Genomic DNA, 19208 nt, shown 5'->3' on the forward strand with positions numbered 1-19208 from the left:
ATTGTATTAACCTGGGAAACAGCAGTGTGTCCTTGTATTTATGATAAAACTATGGCAACAGAACACATTTTCATTTTCTATGTGTTCAGCCACTTTCTTTCAGCTGAAAGCAAAGTGGCCTTGAGTTTTACTGAGTTCTTCACAAGGCAAGACAGTCAGAGCAGTTTTCATACCTTTACTGACACAACAGTGCTATCTATCTATCTATCTATCTATCTATCTATCTATCTATCTATCTATCTATCTATCTATCTATCTATCTATCTATCTATCTATCTATCTATCTATCTATCTATCTATCTATCTATCTCTGATAATGTATACATTTCCTTTGTTGGTCTTTCTCATAAAAGCCTATGACTATATATTCACTATATATTCAACTCAGCTTTGATTGGAGCCTTGCACAGAGTGTCTCTGGTGGTATAGAATAAAGAGAGAAAGTGAACAGCCTGCCCTGCAGTTTTTTTTTCTTCAGTTTCTTGGGTGAATATATAGGCGCTGTGTTTTTCTACACCTCTGCATAGTATTCCCTAGAAATCCCCAGAGACGCAGCTCAATCTCGGTTGACTGACAGCTGTAGCTCGTCTCTCGGGCGTCATCAGTCCGGGCACAAATAAACCAAGCCTTTTTCTACACTTCTGCGTCCAGTGTTTTCAAGGAGGGATGCGATGGACCGGCTCATACAAGGGATGAATAAATAAATGTTTTGAGGACATCACCTCTCTGAGGAGCTTGGCTGCAACCGCCTCACCCTCATCCACTCGCCCAACTCCTGTTTCTATCACACTTGCTCCTCACAGCAGCTTTCAGCATGACAACATTTGACTTCTCGGATGTAGAGGCGTTTTTGGACTGTCATCCAGATCTCTTCGAGGAGTATCTCGTTCGTAAAGCGAAATGTGATCAGGTTAGCAGGTGGTTGAAGGAGCACCAACCTTCGAAAGTGTCCACGGTTGAGGAGAAGCGCGGCACCGTCAGGGACCCGCTGTGGCCGACCAACCCAGACGGGCTCCGGCGCAGATCGTCCCACATGGAACTGCGGCGGAACTTCGCCCGGTCCAAAGCGACAACCGCACACTGGACCTACGACGAGCATGTGAGTCTGGCCGAACACGAGTCTCAGTCCAGCATGAGGCGCCGTGCGCTGCTGCGTAAAGCCAGCTCCCTACCTCCGACCACCGCGCACATCCTGAGCGCCCTGCTGGAGTCCAGGGTCAACGTGCCCCAGTACGCGTCCAGTGCCATCGACTACAAGTACAGACTGAAGGAAACCAACGAGAGGGAGTTTTTCCTGGAGTTGGTGAAGGATATTTCTAATGATCTGGACCTGACAAACCTGAGTTATAAGATACTGATCAATGTGTGCATCCTTGTGGACGCAGACAGGTGTTCACTTTTTCTTGTGGAGGGACCTGCGCACAAGAGGACTCTGGTGTCCAAATTTTTTGATGTACACTCAGGCACAACAGTCCGACCGTCCTCAAGCACCCTGAACTCCAATGAAGTCCAAGTTCCATGGGGAAAGGGTATAATAGGATATGTGGCAGAGCATGGAGAAACTGTAAACATTCCAAACGCATATGAGGTAAATCTGGAGCAGGTTCAGAGTCTGTTTGCGCATGTTTGTTGTTGTAGTTAGAATTCAGAGATAAGTCAATGTGAGCAAAACTCTAAGGGATTGCGACTTGGGCTCATGAAGTGGGTCCTTTGGGAACAACTCTGAAAGAGCTACAGGAATGTTCAAAGGAAAATGGACGTAATTATAGTCCCGGTTTAACCCTTTGCTGCCGAGAGCGAACTGTGTTATCCAGGACACATGCTGGACAAGGGGTCGCGCAGTGCAGCGTTAATTACTTCAATTATCCCAGAATAAAAAGCATCAGAGTGAAAGTATAAAGCAGGAAATCGAGCGTTTTAATTCCCGGTTCCCACCCCGGTTATATCTCATCTTATACGCTGCCATTTGCGCTCTACATCATTATATCATGGCCCTGGGCTGCTTGGGAGGCAACGTGATGATGCGGGTCCCCCAGAGGTCTATTACAGCAATAGGATTTGTGTCAGCGAGGGGTACTATAGTTTTCCTTCTTATAGTGAAACGCAGTCCCTGTTTCTGAGTGAATTTAAATAACCAAGAATGGTACAGCTGCATGTCTGTCACACAGGCGCGTAAACTCCACTTTTTAGGGCTGTCATGGTGGGGGGCAAGTGTTCTGGTGTTTATTGAGCATCACGAACACATATGTGTGACTATATTTGTGTAATGTGTGTATGTGTGTGTGTGTGTGTGTGTGTTTGTGTGTGTGTGTGTGTATGTGTATGTGTGTGTGTGATCACTCTTCCAGGACCACCGCTTCAGTGATGAGATAGACAAGTTAACAGGCTATAAGACTCAGTCCATCCTGTGCATGGCCATCTGTAACAGTGATGGAGAAGTCATAGGTGTTGTGCAAGCAATCAACAAAAACCCCATTGGCACCCCCTTCACTGAAGATGATGAGAAGGTGAGGTTTGATCATGTTAATGTATTTTGAAGATATCTTGTGAACATGTGGTGTGCCTTCTATTTCTTATTATATTTGGAGTTATAGTAGTTGGTTTAACCATTAAGAGCATTTAAATGGCCTTCATTTGCAGCAGCAAAGCTCCACCACTTCACCTGAATACCAACAACACACACACAATCACACAAGCTCATTGCACTGATGTGTTGATCTTCTTTATGGCTGTGGAGGAAGGCAAAGTGTTCCCTCAGAAGCAAAACTCCAGAAAAATTAAAGGGGGAGGTCAACCTCTTACCCAAATGTAGAAAATTAAATATGTCGAGCTATGCAATATATACACACAGTTAGGATGCCCATTTGGAGTGGATACACTCTAAACTGCTCCCTGAGCAATCCACTTGAAATGGGTTTACTCAAATCTGCATGTATTATAGCATCATTCACAGTTCCTCAGCTCATGAATACAATTTTATTCCCCAAGTTTGCTGATGAGAAAATAATATTCTGCATATCTCATAGATGTGAAAAGTAATGGGTTCTTGTTGAAACAATAACAAAACCATAGGGCTCATTTGTGTTAATTATAAAGTTAAAACAAGAAAAGCAAATAAACAGAGATGGTGCACAAAACCTCTGCTATTAAAAACACAAATGAATAGTTGATGTTCATTTGTGTTCTAGTCCAGTTTTACACTGAGTAGTTACCATTTGTCCACAAGGTGGCAGAATCAAGTTGTTCATTTATTCCCCATGCCTCTTGGCTGCAACTTAAAAGAAACTTCAAACAACTTTCTGTGTTTGTAATGATTGCAGTGGAAAATATTAGTGAATCTAGAATAAAACTGTATTTTAGTAACACCTAAAGACACTGGAAAAAAAATCCCCTCTTAAAGATATTTGGTGTCATCCTTGATGTCTTACTAAATGCCTTTCTTGTTCTAAATCAGTGGTTCTCAATCTTTTTTTCTCTGGCCCCCCTTTGGAGGACAAAAAATCTCCAGGCCCCCCTTAACCCCACCAACATTGTAACAGTGGTGCAATTATAATTTTTATTGAAAGAAACATCAATATTGTAACAATACTTTTTGCTTTCCTTGAATAATTTTTTGTTCAAATTAAAAATAACTTTGATTTTTACTTGAACAGCACAAATAAACTCAACAAGACTGCTCCCTGAGACAATATTTTTCCAAATAAAAAGAGAAAATATGCAATTATCTTACAACTATGACAATAAAGTTACTGTTTTTTAGAACAACAAACACATTTTGGTAACAAAGATTTTAACAATATCAGTGGCTGCAATGAGCCCGTTTACATTGCGCATCTCAGAACATTAAAGTGCAAACTGTACAAACTTATGCACACACAGAATCATTGCACGTTTTTCTTTTCCAGTCCAATCCTTGTCCATTCTCCAAACCTGAACTGTTTGTCTAGTCCAGTGACAGATCACCATGACAGTAGATTTATTTGTTGTACGTCCCTAAAATGAGTCCAGGGTGCTCCAATTTAGGTGGAACATTAGTTCCACCTGCTACATGTTGTAACCTAAAGAAAAAAATAAAACTCTCAGGACTGATCCTATGACCCCCTGGCAAGTCTTCACACCTCCCCTATAGGGCCCCACCCCACAGTTTGAGAAACACTGCTTTAAATCAATACTTCATTAAATGGGAATCTGTTTGAGAGACATTTGTGAAGATAAGCAGATAACTAGTCCTCTGCTTATCTGGATAACCAGTTCTTTTGTGTTGCATACCAATGTATAACATTATAGAATATGCATTCTTTCCATCCTTGTTGTTGTTTTTTTTGTTTATTTAGGTGCTGCAGATGTATCTTCCATTCTGTGGAATATCGATTTCTAATGCCAAGCTGTTTTCAGAGTCACGCAAGGAGTATGAACGGAGCAGGGTGAGAAAATGAAGACTGTGCCTTTACAAATATGTTTGATTTGATGATAACTATATGCACATCAGTCACTGTGCATGTAAAAATAATTCTGTTTCATTTAGCTGTTGAAAAATCGCCATGCCCTTAAAATACAGTGTTATTTATTCATCAGACAGAAGTTCAGACAGAAGGAGGGATGAATTTCACATCACTGAGACAACCGCCTCATTCTTTAACAGACATGACATGGAATCATAAATATGTCCCTGGTGTGTAATGTCATCTCCTGTCACAGGCCTTGCTGGAAGTCGTCAACGATCTGTTTGAGGAGCAGACTGACCTGGAGAAAATAGTCCGAAAGATCATGCAACGGGCCCTGACCCTCCTTCAGTGTGAACGCTGCTCTGTGCTTCTCTTAGAGGACATTGATTCACCTGTAAAATATTTCATTTTTTATCAGCTTTTAAGCATTGTCTGGTCATTGCCCCCCAAAACTGACACTTCTGCTTTACTTATTTTATAAAACATAGGTTGTAAAATTCTCTAAAACATTTGAGCTCATGTCTCCGTTGTGTAACATGGACCACGACATCAGGTAAAACCCCAGAAAAAGATTGAAATATATTACAATAAATGCAGCACTAACACGGCTTCATCATCTTTATGTATGAGTCTGATGATGAGTTACACTGTAAAATACATATTTATGTGGATGACTGGACTTATGTTATCTTATATGTTTGTGTTAATGGTGACATCAGCATGGAGAAACTGTCGTGCTCTGACTGGCTGATCAATAACAGCATTGCTGAGCTGGTGGCTTCCACGGGACTGCCTGTTAACATCAGTGACGTGTGTCAAGACCCACGCTTTGACGCTGAGGTGTGGACCTGTGTGGAATATTTTATATCACCATTACAACCATCTCCATTCAATTGTATAAAACCAGATGCAGGAAACAGGGCTAGAGTTAGGAGAAATCATATCATCATTTTACCATAATTTACTCATCTTTGAGAAGCAGAAGCTGTTTTAATAAAATTGCACTGTTGCATCTCATTCTTCTTCTGCTGTGGGTTCAGTGTAGAACTAACACAGCAGTGGTTTATGTAGAAGTTGGTTTATATTTCTGTTGTTCGCAGATAGCTTTGCATTTGAAATTTTTTATATTTGCCAAATTTACTTTTTAATTTATGCCAAATTTACTTTTTAATTTAAATCTTTTCTGTCCATAGACCAAAGTTTACTTAGATTTTGTACTTTGGATGAATATTTAATTAATGGACTTTTTACAGTTTAGTCATCTGCTGTGTTCAGTTGTTGTTTTTTTTAAGAAAAGTTATAAATTACAGAAATGAGGTGTATGTTAATCCCAATGATGTGAATGATAGTAAAATTGTCAACTCAAATGTCAATATTTCAATGGTTTGAATAAGACTTATGAAATAGAATAGAATAGAATAGAATGTGATTAAAAGTCCATGTTAGTAAATGGTATATTGTCTGTAATTTGCCTAAATCTTTATTAAAATCAAGTCATGTAAGTGTAAAAATATCTTCTCAAACAAACAGTGAGGAGTTGACATCAGGAAGCAAACTCCAAGGGACTCTCTTTAAGTATTAAAATGCCTTTATTCTCACGGCATGGTCATGTGTAGACCTTAAAAAACACTTCAATGTGTTTCAGCTTCAAGCCTTCATCAGGAAGTCAAACAAAAAAACACATTTTCTTCCTGTTTGTCATCTGCTTTATGAATCCCTTTTTCCAAAGAGCACCTTGAACAAACTCTTTTTTTGGGTCCTAGAAGGGTTCCTTCCTATGATTTTTGAAACAGTGTGCAGTGTTGCTCTATTTTAACATCTCGTCTCTTTGCAGGCGGATCAGGCCTCAGGGTTTCACATCCGATCAGTGTTATGCGTTCCTATCTGGAATCGAACCCATCAGATAATTGGTAGGTTGACCAGAAACAATCCAATTGTCCTGACTGAAAAAGCACTCTTTCATGTTGTACTTAATAATGTCTTTCTGGTTCCCACAGGAGTTGCACAAATTCTGAATCGTTTGGACAGGAAGACTTTCAATGATGCAGATCAGAGACTGTTTGAGGTCAGACTTTTTTAAAAAAAAAAACAATGTTATCAATTTCGTACATGTTTTGCTAAATCTCACGGCCATTTTATGTCTTTGTTCTGTTTCTCTGTCAACAGGCATTTGTTATATTCTGTGGCCTTGGGATCAATAACACAATGATGTACAATCAAGTGAAGAAAACCTGGGCCAAACAGTCTGTGGCACTGGATGTGAGTACAGGAACATGTTGATTATCTTCATTTGCCTGATTTTTTTTTTTTTTTTTACTCATGGTCCTCTCATTTTAGAGACAAGATATTAATATGTATAACTTTTTTTTTTTTTTTTTAATATATTTTCCATTTTTTCACTTTTCCCTTTCTTATTTTGTTCATGAATCCTTTTTTTTTTTGACAGAAATAAATAAGTTGCATGCTTCCCATTTCTTTACAATGCTGTATAAGAGTAATGCATCCCATACAAATGAATACACATAAGCTGGAATATGTGCATTACTGTTCATAAATATAATATTAAATACATTCATTAATTTCTCCATCTGTGTTCTGCTCCGCTGCCTGGTATCTAATCTGAACACTCACTTTATCCTCAGTAAACATGGCTTTGCTTCTCTACTATAAATATTTCAGCTGCTTTTAATAATTTATAACAAATATGTGTGTCAGTCTGCTCAGCTCCCATCAAAGGCCAACACACACTCCTATGTTTCTGTCACAAAATCTTTTCTGTCTCATAAACACCAGATGTTTTTTTTTTTCCAGTCCAAAGCCTCCGAATGTTTCAACAAATTGCTCTTAAAAGCAGTGATGCACTTTCTTTGATTCCTGATCATGTAACAAGAATATAAGGAATAGGAAAGATGGAACGCTTCCAAGTGATTAAAACATGTTGATTGCCTACAGCAGCGGTTTGACTTGAAGTTCAGCTTTCTATACCTGTCTTATGTCTGCTTTTTCAGATGTTGTCTTACCATGCAACCTGCTCCAAAGTAGAAGTTGACAGGCTCAAGGTAATCCTAACTTAACCCATAAAAACCCAAACAGCCACAGGCGACCAAAACCACCTGTGGATCTAAAATAATTAATACCTGTTGATCCACTAATCCTATCAATACATGTAAATAATTTGTGTTAAATACAGTTTGTCATCTTTTCGTGGTCATCAGATATGACCCATGTGGACGTTCAGATGCTCTGCAGTGAACATGAAAACACCATTATTTTCTAAAACATTGATCCACCAGTAAAACCCATGGAGTTGGATCAGTGACAGTGGATGGAGACACTTGGTTTATGTTCAGTTATTATTATCTTTGCTGAAAAAGTCACTTTTTCTTCAGTTTTGTCTGTTTCTGATATAATAACTCTCAACTTTAACCTGGGCTTTAAGGAATATCTACATCACAGGTGTCAAACATGCGGCCCGGGGGCCAAATCCGGCCTGCTAAAGGGTCCGGTCCGGCCCTTGGGATGAATTTGTGAAATGCAAAAATTACACTGAAGATATTAACAATCCTTTTAGTTCAGGTTCCACATTCAGACCAATTCAATCTCAAGTGGGTCATATTGGTAAAATACTATCATAATAACATATAAATAATGACAACTCCAAATTTTTCTCTTTGTAAATGTAAATATTTTCATGTATTTACACTGAAACAAAGTTTAATTTCGCAAAAAATGTGAATAACCTGAACAAATGTGAACAACCTGAAATGTCTGAAGAGACGCAAGTACAATTTTAACAATATTCTGCCTGTTACTAAATGTTTTGTGTATGTGATCTGTAAGTTATAACGTACATGTGTAAATGATAAACTGAAGCAGAATATTGTTAAAATTACACTTATTTTTTCAGTTTGTTCATGTTATTCACAGTATTTGAAAGGATAGTTTGTAGATGTAAACCTTTTTGGAATGCAAATTTACTGTTTTTTCACTGGTCCGGCCCACTTCAGATAAAATTTAGCTGAATGTGGCCCCTGAACTAAAATGAGTTTGACACCCCTGATCTACATGATCAGTAGAATAAATACAGGAAAATACACAATTTAAACAGGATAAATGCAAAATACAGAAGACAATGTCATAATAAATGGTGATAAATCACTAAAAGAGGTAAAAAAGAGAGAAAAATTCTCTGCCACAAAAATAGCACTGGGTCTTTGTGGATTAAAAGGAACATTTATGTATTTATTTGATCAATCAGATGAGTTTCTGAGATGGATTAAGTCCACTGAGGATTCATGTGAAACCTGTTTTTCAAAGTGTTGATCGTTTTCCTCCCTAACTGTGATTGACAGCTCTGTCCTCTCCCCCTAAGGCGGCCAAGATCCCCCTGAGCAGTGAGTTAGGCATCGACGAGTTTCATTTCAATGACTTCTCTTTGGACAATGACGCCATGATCACTGCGTCACTCCGGATGTTTCTGGAACTTGGTGTTGTCCAGAAATTTAAAATCGACTATGAGGTGAGAATGTTCTGTGATATTAAAAGGCATTAAAATCAAAGGACACACACTTTTGAGTGGAGCAGAAGTGGAAAAACTAGGCTCTGAAATGTATTCAGTGAAAAAACTAAAACATGTTCTACTGAAGGACTTTTTTTTTTTTGGCTATTTCTGTAGGAAACTTAGTAAACTACAAAAACAATGAAAACATTCTAGCATTAAACACAAATAAATTAATGAAATAAAAGAAACAAACAGAAAAATTATAACACCTTTTCACTGTGATCCACCTGTTTAATCTTATATTGTTTTCATCTTGTTACATTTGTCATACATCATATTCACTGTTGGATAAAAACAGACGCTCACTTTTCTTTGTGATATTTTCTCAACCATTTAGATTACTGGGAAGGTTTCACAAAGATTGAAATGACTGAACACTGAACAAAAACTAAAAGAAAACAAAGAAAACTGATATATGAAGACTTTACAGCGCTTTTAATAACAGACCTGTTAAAGTAATCGACTTAAGATTCAATAAATATGTCAAAAAAGAAACATTCTTACAGACATTCATGACATAAGTTGTTACATAGCCATGATGATCTCTAAATCAAAAAAGAAAAATGACAAAAATGTATTAAAATAGGCTGATGATAGGGACCTATTATTAAGTACAGCGAAGAAGGATTTGGACTTGACTTCCCACCTTCCCTGTGGAGGATATGTATGTCATCTTCATGTCTGTTTTTAGGTTTTGTGCCGCTGGCTTCTGACAGTGAGGAAGAACTATCGAACTGTGGCGTACCATAACTGGAGGCATGCCTTCAACGTGTCCCAGTGCATGTTTGTTATGATCACAGTAAGTTAAAAAAAATTCCACACATGACACATGACCTATATGATACATGACCCGTATGTCTTCAAATAGAATTATGTTATGAGATACGGCTCCAGCTCCAGCTCCACTCCACCCTAGAGCCTGTGACATATGTTGACCCCTTTCCATCTGTCTAATTAACACTGTCAAACAGACTGAAAAAAGTAAGGCAGGCTTCGCTCAAAACACCTTCCAAATTTAGAATATGGATTGGTTGATGTTATTTATAAAAGCTGTCATGATGCCTCTATGGACTCATCATTAGGCTCATCAACAATAAGTCTCTAAAATAGAACCTTAGATCATTAAGTGGGAACTTCACAAGAGAAACTTCATTAAGGGATCATTAAACAGTGGTACCTTTGGGTATATTTGCAAAGACAGTTAGTCACCTTTGGGAAGTATCTAGGTAAGAATAAACAAACCTGTCAAGCAGTGTAACTTTACTGAATAGAATAACCATGAAGAATCACAGGTGTAGATTTAGGGGACGATGTAGTATTTATATACCCCTCCTGCATGAAAAAAAAAAACACACTAATGCTATGATGTTGCTTGAAAACCTAACTAAAGGTAACTAAACTACAAAGACACTAAGCACTGAGGAACAGGCAGAAAAATTGTTAAAATTGTGCTTATTTTCTTTAGACATTTCAGGTTGTTCATACTTGTTCAGGTTATTCACATTTTATTGTTTCAGGATAGTTTGTAAATGTAAATATTTTCATAGTTTAATGTTATTGTTTGCTCTAAAACAACAACAAAAAAAAGTTGTTAATTCTATGTTTTTTTGGCTTAATTCAAGAATTTTTTTTACTTAATTTAAGATTTTTTTTAGCTTAATTCAAGATTTTTTTAAACTTAATTGAAGATTTTTTTGGCTTAATTGAAGATTTTTTTTTTTTACTTAATTGAAGATTTTTTTGGCTTAATTCAATAATTTTTTTTGCTAAATTTGAGATTTTTTTTTGCTTAATTGAAGATTTTTTTTTATTTAAGTAAAGATTTGTTTTGGCTTCATTGAAGATGTTTTTTTTTTTTTTCTTTTTACTTAATTGAAGATTTATTTTTGGCTTAATTCAACATTTTTTCCTTAATTCAAGCTAATTTTTTTTTTTTTTTTTTTTTTCTTAATTCGATTCAAGACTGGAATTTTTGCACTTTTTCCTTCTATTTTTACTGCAAATGTATAATCATGAAGTTCATATAACACTGAATCCATCTAGACAAAATTTACCAAGGTTTCATTCTCTAACAGACTTGACCAACACTTTCATTAGTTATGTTAATATATAATTGAGAGACTTTTTGAGTTACCTTTACAGGGTAACATAGTTGACAGGTATAACTGACATTTTTTCTGTTTTCAGGCCTAAAATCAATATAATCATAACACCACATGACATTTTTACAGAAAGATTCTTCGAAATATCATATACAGTTGAGTAAAATTGAAACTGAAAGGTATTTATTAAGATATTGTAGTAAGACTTTTGACATAAGAGTGTGATAAATACACACTTGACTCACAAACTACTTCATATTAACGAAATGGCTATTGACACAATAGCCATTACCTTATATTAAATAACTAAGAAAGAGGAGAAAGAAAATTTCTTGGAGTTTTGCCAGTGTTTTCTTCAGGAGGAAATGACATCATGTGGAGTAGGTCATGTGATCTGGAATTAACACACTTCCTTCAGAGGTGTTTTTGTAATGGGTAACTTAGTTGAAAGTGATTTCTTGGACACAGATACAATTTGTTATTTTCCATATAAAATTTGATAAATTGGCAAAAAAAGAAATCTCTGCCATGAGTATCTCAACTTAATAAAAAGAACACAATCCAAACAATTTTTGAATAAGCTCATTTTATTATTGTTTAGCTAATTAGAAGGTGGTTGTTATTAAGTTGGATGGTTATTTAGTTAATAATTTAGTATATCTAGTCATTTATTGATTATTTATTAATCATTTATTAATAAGTGATTGTTTTGTAATTAAATAATTATGGAATTTTTAAAGACAAGATCATAATGAACATAAAAAAAACATTATTAGTATTGTTTTTTGTTTTTTTTACTTTTAACCCTTTCATGCATAGGTCACTACAGTGGACAGTTATTCTCCAGCTGTTCTCTTGTATATTCATGGGTTTTGATGTTTTAGTTCCATATCAGCCAACACAGTGGACACTTATGCACCATCCCATACACTGACATTCATACCATTACTGTAACTTTGCTGTTCTTGATAAACCTGATCTGCAGTTATCATGTTCAAGTGTAAATCAATTGTTATTTGTTAGACAAGAAGGTTTTTTTTTTTTGCATATTATCTCCATGAAGTGAGTAATTACTAGCATTAGAATATGTTAAAATGTAAAAAGACATCAGATTAGCAGCATTAAAAATGTTTTTATTTCATTGTTTTCAAATTACTTTCTGATTTTGGGTTTTAAACACGTTACTTTACTTCAAAAATTAAATGAATGGATATTTTTGTAACTCCATAGGAAAAAAAAAAAAAACTCGATCGCATTGTTTTCTTCATGCCTAAGGAGGAATACAAACACTGAAGAAAAAAATCTTGACTAAGGTTCTCACAATTCATGCATGAAAGGGTTAATAAAAATGAAGATACTAAACCAAACTAAAGACACCAAAGAAACAGGAGAGTTATTCAGTTCTGTTTGTGTGCAGATTCAGCAGGGATCATATCAGGCCAAATGAGCAAAGGTGATTTATAGGAGGGAAAATACTTGAAAGCATGCAGAAGGACAAATACACAAAGTAGATATATACTATCTTTCAGAGGGGTTTATTTGTTAAATGGATATGAGAAGAACTGAGGATGTGTGATTCAATTATGATAAAAGAAAAAAAACAGGTTTTTATTTCCTGGTTTGCTAAACCCAAATATCTTCTTACATTAATATCTTGTGTACAAAGGGCAGGTGTGATAAATACAGCTTCAATCCACACCTTTTATGGTTAATATTGCTTTGTTTCACTTGTAATTTATTGTCCTGTTGTGAAGTCTTGATTTCTTTTTACATAGATTCAGGAAAAATTTCAAAACAGATTGAATTAAACTAAATAATGACATTTTATTTCTCACAAATTTTATGTTTTCCTTTATATCAGGGGTGTCAAACTCATTTTAGTTCATGGGCCACATTAAGCCAAATTGAATCTGAAGTGGGCCGGACCAGTGAAATAATAACATAATAATATATAAATAATGTCAACTCCAAACATTCCTCTATGTTTTAGAGTGCAAAAAGTAAAATTATGTGATGAAAATGTTAACATCTACCAACTATCCTTTAAAACAATGCGAATAACATGAACAAACTGTAATTTCTTAAGAAAACTAAGTGCAATTTTAACAATATTATGTCTCAGTTTATCATTTACACATGTAAATTACAATTTACAGATCACAATGGATCTACAAAGACGCAAAACATTTAATACCAGGCAGAATATTGGTAAACTTGTACTTCAGACATTTCAAAATGTTCATATTTGTTCTGGTTATTTGCGTTTTTGTAAAATGATAGTTTGTTTTAGTGTAAATACAGTAAAATGACATGAAAATGTTTATATTTACAAAGAGAAAAATTTGGTGTTATGAGTATCTATAGGTTATTATGATAGTATTTGACTGATCCGACCAATTTGAGATTAAATTGGTCTGTATGTGGAACCTGAACTAAAATGATTATTATCTTCAGTGTAATTTTTGCATTTCACAAATTCATCCCATGGGCCAGACTGGACCCTTTGGCAGGCCGGATTTGGCCCCTGGGCTGCATTTTTCAGACCTCTGCTTTACAAAAATAAAGCTATTTCCACTATATACTGATACAGAAAAGTTGTAAATTATTGGAAAAAATGCACTAGATTGCAGGAAGTGAAAATGAAGGAGCCTTCCAGCGTGAAAATGAAAACTAAACTCACTAGACACTGATAACTGGGTGGGTTTATAAATCATGCCGTAACAAAAGGTAATTTTCATGGTCTGCTTTTTTCTGCAGACAGCCAGCTTCCAGGATGTCTTGACAGATGCTGAGATGCTGGCGCTGATGGTCGGATGTCTGTGTCATGACTTGGACCACCGAGGCACCAACAATGCATTTCAAGCCAAGTAAGAAACAGAAACACAGGAACTGAAGAATGTTAAATCTGAATAAAAGCGTCACAGCTGTGTTTTCCTCCACAGAACTGGTTCTGCTCTGGCTTTACTCTACGGGACATCAGCCACACTGGAGCATCATCACTTCAACCATGCAGTCATGATCCTACAAAGTGAGGTAAGAAGTGTATTTGTCATGTTTATGAACCGCAACTAAGTACTTTTAGTTCTGTACATCTCAGAACCAAATACTGTACTTTTTTAACTTTTGCACAATACATTTTTCCTCCCCTTCATGCCCAATGAAATCCACATCTGTGCAAATATTTCAACTTTCAACTTTTGTGATACAATGAAGAATTAAACTAAATTAACTTTGCCTCAAGATACAGAGTTTAAGAATATAATGCCCTGCTGTAGATTAAGTAACCATATAATGACAGTTTATAAAATTTTCAATATGAGCGTAATGTTAAGCATATACTGTGGTAAAATGCAACATACACATTAAAGCAGCAGTAATATGAATCCAAAACACTGGCAGGGACCATTTACTGCACAATGAGTACTTTTACTTTTTGTACTTTAATTACATTTTCAAATACATTTTGCTAATAACACTTACCTTAGGTCAGAATTTCTACTTGTAGTATAATGGTACCAATGCTGATTTTTATGTTTATAAGCACAAAGTTCACTGTTTTCTTTGTCAGCTGGCTGAGTATTTGCACTTTCATTGCAAGTGTCTCCTTTTTAGCTTTTGATTATAACATAATTTTAATTAGGATAAAGCTGTGTTTACTGTCTAATTAAGAATATGTTATTTCTAGTTTTGGTCTAATTTGATGTGTGTTACATCTTATTAGTGTAAGATACAGTGTGACCTAAAAGGGATTACTTTGTAGGTCAATATCTTTTCTTATGAACAACAGAATGATTGTACTTATTTAATGATCTTTGTGGGCAGGACTTTAGCGCCGATGGTACTGGTAGGCGGCAGCTAACAACTGGTGACAAAACAAGGCTGCTTTGTCTCAGGTGTAGATCAGTTTGATCATCAGGAACTGGGCTCTCTATTGATTTCTTTTAGTGGAGGACAGAGAAAGCCTATACACACAGCTAATTAACATTGCTGATAGGAGTTCTATTTGACAGTGAAGGATGACTTTACCAATGCACTGGCTTTAAAGAGATATTTTAGCCATTAATACTCACCCTTACTTGCTTTTGTGTGTTTTTCCACCCTTGTAATCGTTCACAGGGTCACAATATCTTTGCAAACCTCTGCTCTAAAGAGTATAGCAACATGATGCAACTCCTGAAGCAGGCCATTCTGTCCACAGACCTTACTTTGCACTTTGAGTAAGTAGTCTTCAATGTATTTGGAGTTGAAGTAAACAATAAAAAAGTAAAACTGAGATTGAAAATGGTTCATATATCAGTTACAAGTTGTATGGTTAAGTAGGAGAATTAGGATTTTAACTTGTTCAGTCCTATCAGATTTTTAATGAACAAAAACAATGAATCGATGAGCTTCTCCAAATCAACTCTTTTTTTGCCTGTTAACATTTGTGCATCCTTGACTGTCTCTCTGCTTTGAAAGGCGCAGAACTAAGTTCTTTGAGCATGTTCTGTCTGGAGAATTCAGCTGGACAGATGAAGGACACAGAGAAGTTCTCAGGTTTCTTCCTTTGTACTAAATTAAAATGAACTCACTTTAACTGCGAAGAGCAAAAACACACAGTTAGAAATCAGCTTTTGTGCTATCAACAGGTCTATGCTGATGACAGCATGTGATCTGGGTGCCGTCACTCGTCCTTGGAAGGTATCCAAACAGGTTTGAGTCCCTATCACAATGTTTTCTTGTCTTTGCATTTTTAAATGTTTTGTTGTTTGAAGTGTAAGTTATTGTAGGTGTTTGGCAAAAGAGAGGTCTCTGTGTTCTATCCTTTTCATACAAATGCATAAGCTCACCCTGTACTTTTACACACTGCATGATGCAATAGACTCCTTTTTCATGGTGGTTAGAACCACGCATGTACTTGTGTTATTCTCATGATAAATGTAGATTCTGACTACGATAAATTCTCAGAAAGAATAAAGGGATGTTGTCAAAAAGTGGAAAACAGACCAAATTGGCCCTTTACAAACAAAAAGGAATAATGTTTAATAAATTTAAGCAGTTCTATAAGTATTGTGTCTCTAGCTTTTACTCGAGTTGAATGTTGACGTTCATTGAAAAGCTTCAACAGGCATCCACTGCTGGCTCTGCTACAACCAAAGATGCATTCTTGATTCTTCTGAGATTCAAGAAAGGTTGTTACTTGTGTCAAAAATGGACACATTGGCACAATACCAGTTATAACTTTAATGAATTAATAATGCTAAAGAAGCAGAAACATACAATGCATTTACAAAATACATACACTTTGACCCTTATTTTTCTGCTTAAATGATGATGAATTCCATTTCCAAGGTTGCAGAACTGGTGACGAGTGAATTCTTTGAACAAGGTGACAGGGAAAGGTCTGAACTCAAGTTGACTCCAGCGGTAAGAAAAGCACACTTGTCTTGTACTGTCTCATAGATGTCTGTACAATAAGCTTTTGTTCCCTTCATTTTGTCAAATGATCATGTAAAATATGTTCAATTTCTCTGTAGGCAATATTTGACCGCAATCGCAAAGATGAGCTTCCCACCTTACAGCTGGAGTGGATAGATGGGATCTGTTTACCCCTTTACCAGGTGGAGAACCTCAGATGTCTGACTGAAGACCTTTTAGTTTCTGTTGTGTTGGAGAGTTCAAGAATTAAATGTTCTCTCCTGTTTCTTTTGCAGGCGTTGCTGAAGCTGAACAGGAAGTTACAGCCAATGGTTGATGGGATAGAGTCCAACCGAAAGAAGTGGCAGGAGCTCTGCTCGTCCGACCAGCACAGAGCCTTGGTGTCCAATCAGAGCGCTGAACCAGGTCAGAGTCCTCAGTCCCATGAAGATGCAGAGTCGAATCAACCCTCAGAGGCGAAAGAGACCGTGAAGCTGGTTAAAGACACAAAGCTTGGGTCAACTCCTCAGTTAAGTCAGGGTCTGAAGTGTGGAGTAAATAAAGACTCCTGTGATGGTGCAGCAGCTTCAATTAACATCAAATAACTTCTACAAATAGGGAATAAAACAGTTAAGTGCAAGTTTATCTGTTAAGTTAGATTCTTGCTATACCCTGTATTTTTTAATGACTCACTAACTTAAAACTATTTTTTAAAAATATAAATAAAATGCAGTTTTCACCTGCTTTCCTTCTCCCAAGTGTCACTGTGTTAAACTCAGGAGTCGGACTTCTGTCCCAGTAAACCACCTTTATTGTTAGGTCAGTGTTTCTACACCCAACCATCTGTGTATCTGAAAGTAAGCTCAGAGAAGAGACTTTTACTGAAATCTTAAAACCAAAGATGGCCACATATTCATTTATGGGAACTGCCTCAAAAACACAAACATATTTTATTGCCTTTATAAACCAAAAAGTTGTCACTGTGATTCCTCTCACACAGATTTCCATCATGAATGTAGACTGGAGCAGGATTTGTTCCTGAATGTTACTGATAAGCTGTCTTGTCTCAGCTGCAACTCTTGGCTGCATGATGTAATTTTATATTAATGTTTTTTTTTAGATTAGTATAACAGTATTTTTTGTTCGTTTTTTTTTTTTTTGTGAATTGCATGTATATGTCACATCTGTAAAGTACAGCTTTATGTTTAGACAAAAACTTGAGGTACAAAATGGGTTTAATGCTTTTCAGTCTTTGTTGTTAACAAATATATTAGCTATTTTTTTGAGTGAGACAAATACGGCATCCCCACAGTTTCCCATTTTCACAAAGGTTGTTTTAACATGACACAGAGGGTGAAAACATGTGTAAATAAAAAGATTAAATAATATTAAGCTGCTTGGGCTAAATGCCCCTGCCATCATATTGCCATAATATTATAATGCAGTACCTTTTTGGCAAATCAAATTCCTACTGTGTATTAAAAAAACCCTATCATATATTTGTTACATTTTGTATTTACTTAGAAAAATGCTTGTTGCTGTCCCTCAGGAAAAAAAAAAAAAAGTAGGATTCCTGACTCTAATTTTTGCCTTTAGAAGACTAGTATGTAAAATTGCCAAAATACATTAAGGTTTTCAAGGGGAACTCCACGGACTTCACACATTAGTCATTTTAGACTTCAGTTTACTTGTGCTTGTCCTGTTTTGTGGCTCTCTGAAGAGCTGTACAAGAGATGAACTAAATATGATGATATTTAAGTTTCCACAGACTTAACTTTATTTCTGTGGGGAATTCTTTAAAACTGAGGTTTTAAAGAATGAGTGTGTCCAACTAAAAGCACTTGAAGCATCATTGCAAAATTTAAAAAGCACAATCCAGTATTCATGGAGCTTCACTCAATTTCCATCTATTTTCAATCTGTCTGATTCTACTAACTGAAAAAGTGCAACACTAAATCAATGTAGAACCCCTTAAAAGATAAGAATGTGTAAATGTATAGCCTGTGTTGATTTTGTTTCACATTGATCATCACAGTATTTTGGTGTAGTAAAGTGCACAGCATGCTGATTATGTTGAGAAGTGTAAAAAGTGCATGTTTGGTTTTGTTCTTGGTACTGGACATTGATGCCTTTGACTGCCCTATGAGATTTGCTTTGCATGAAAATACTGTTGGGTAAAGCTACGTGTTGATAAGAATGTTGTTGCTGCAAAACAGAGTTTTATTTTGAAACACAGACTGTACTAAAATTATACATTCATTATTTTTTCATACACACATGGGCTCTATATTTATGCAACTTGTATAATTGGCATTTTCTCCTGCTATTTATAACCTGTCCATTAGAAATACATTACAGAAAACATTCAAATTTTAGATTGAAAGTACAGGCAACTTTTAAATTCTGTTTTTGTGAATAAAATGCTGTGGCATGGGAACTGTCTGTTGTGTGTTTTTAAACAGTGTATATAAGCAAAATCTTCACATGTATTACAACTAAATATTTCAGCTGTAGTAATTCCCCAAAATGTGTCATAGCTGTAATATTAGGGTCCATTACAAGTATTACAACTATTTTTACCCTGCCTCCCAAAGGGGAAGCAAGGGGTATTATTTTTGGTTTGCTTTGTTTGTTTGTCTGTTTATTTGTTTGATTGTTAACACTCTAGCAGCAAAAATTTTGATTGAATTCATACCAAATTGG

At 35.9% G+C, this 19208-nt stretch overlaps 1 protein-coding gene across 2 annotated transcripts; it reads left to right on the forward strand.

Moving 5' to 3' along the window:
- The first annotated feature begins 501 nt into the window (after nucleotides 1–501).
- pde11al (phosphodiesterase 11a, like) lies at nucleotides 502–18859 on the forward strand. 2 transcript variants are annotated; one of them, XM_030159229.1, is made up of 20 exons: nucleotides 502–1588; nucleotides 2349–2507; nucleotides 4335–4424; nucleotides 4699–4839; nucleotides 4934–4998; nucleotides 5165–5285; nucleotides 6280–6355; nucleotides 6443–6510; nucleotides 6612–6704; nucleotides 7454–7504; nucleotides 8818–8964; nucleotides 9698–9805; nucleotides 13866–13975; nucleotides 14051–14141; nucleotides 15225–15325; nucleotides 15567–15644; nucleotides 15737–15800; nucleotides 16440–16514; nucleotides 16625–16708; nucleotides 16802–18859. In XM_030159229.1, the coding sequence occupies exons 1-20, from the start codon at nucleotides 815–817 to the stop codon at nucleotides 17108–17110; spliced, it is 2805 nt and encodes a 934-aa protein (XP_030015089.1). In that variant the 5' UTR covers nucleotides 502–814; the 3' UTR covers nucleotides 17111–18859. The 2 variants fall into 2 exon arrangements, with proteins under 2 accessions (XP_030015089.1, XP_030015090.1); XM_030159230.1 differs by having other exon boundaries at nucleotides 15737–15788.
- Nucleotides 18860–19208: the final 349 nt, after the last annotated feature.

Source organism: Sphaeramia orbicularis, chromosome 16 (assembly GCF_902148855.1).
Source record: "Sphaeramia orbicularis chromosome 16, fSphaOr1.1, whole genome shotgun sequence".
NCBI classification, from domain to species: Eukaryota; Metazoa; Chordata; class Actinopteri; order Kurtiformes; family Apogonidae; genus Sphaeramia; species Sphaeramia orbicularis.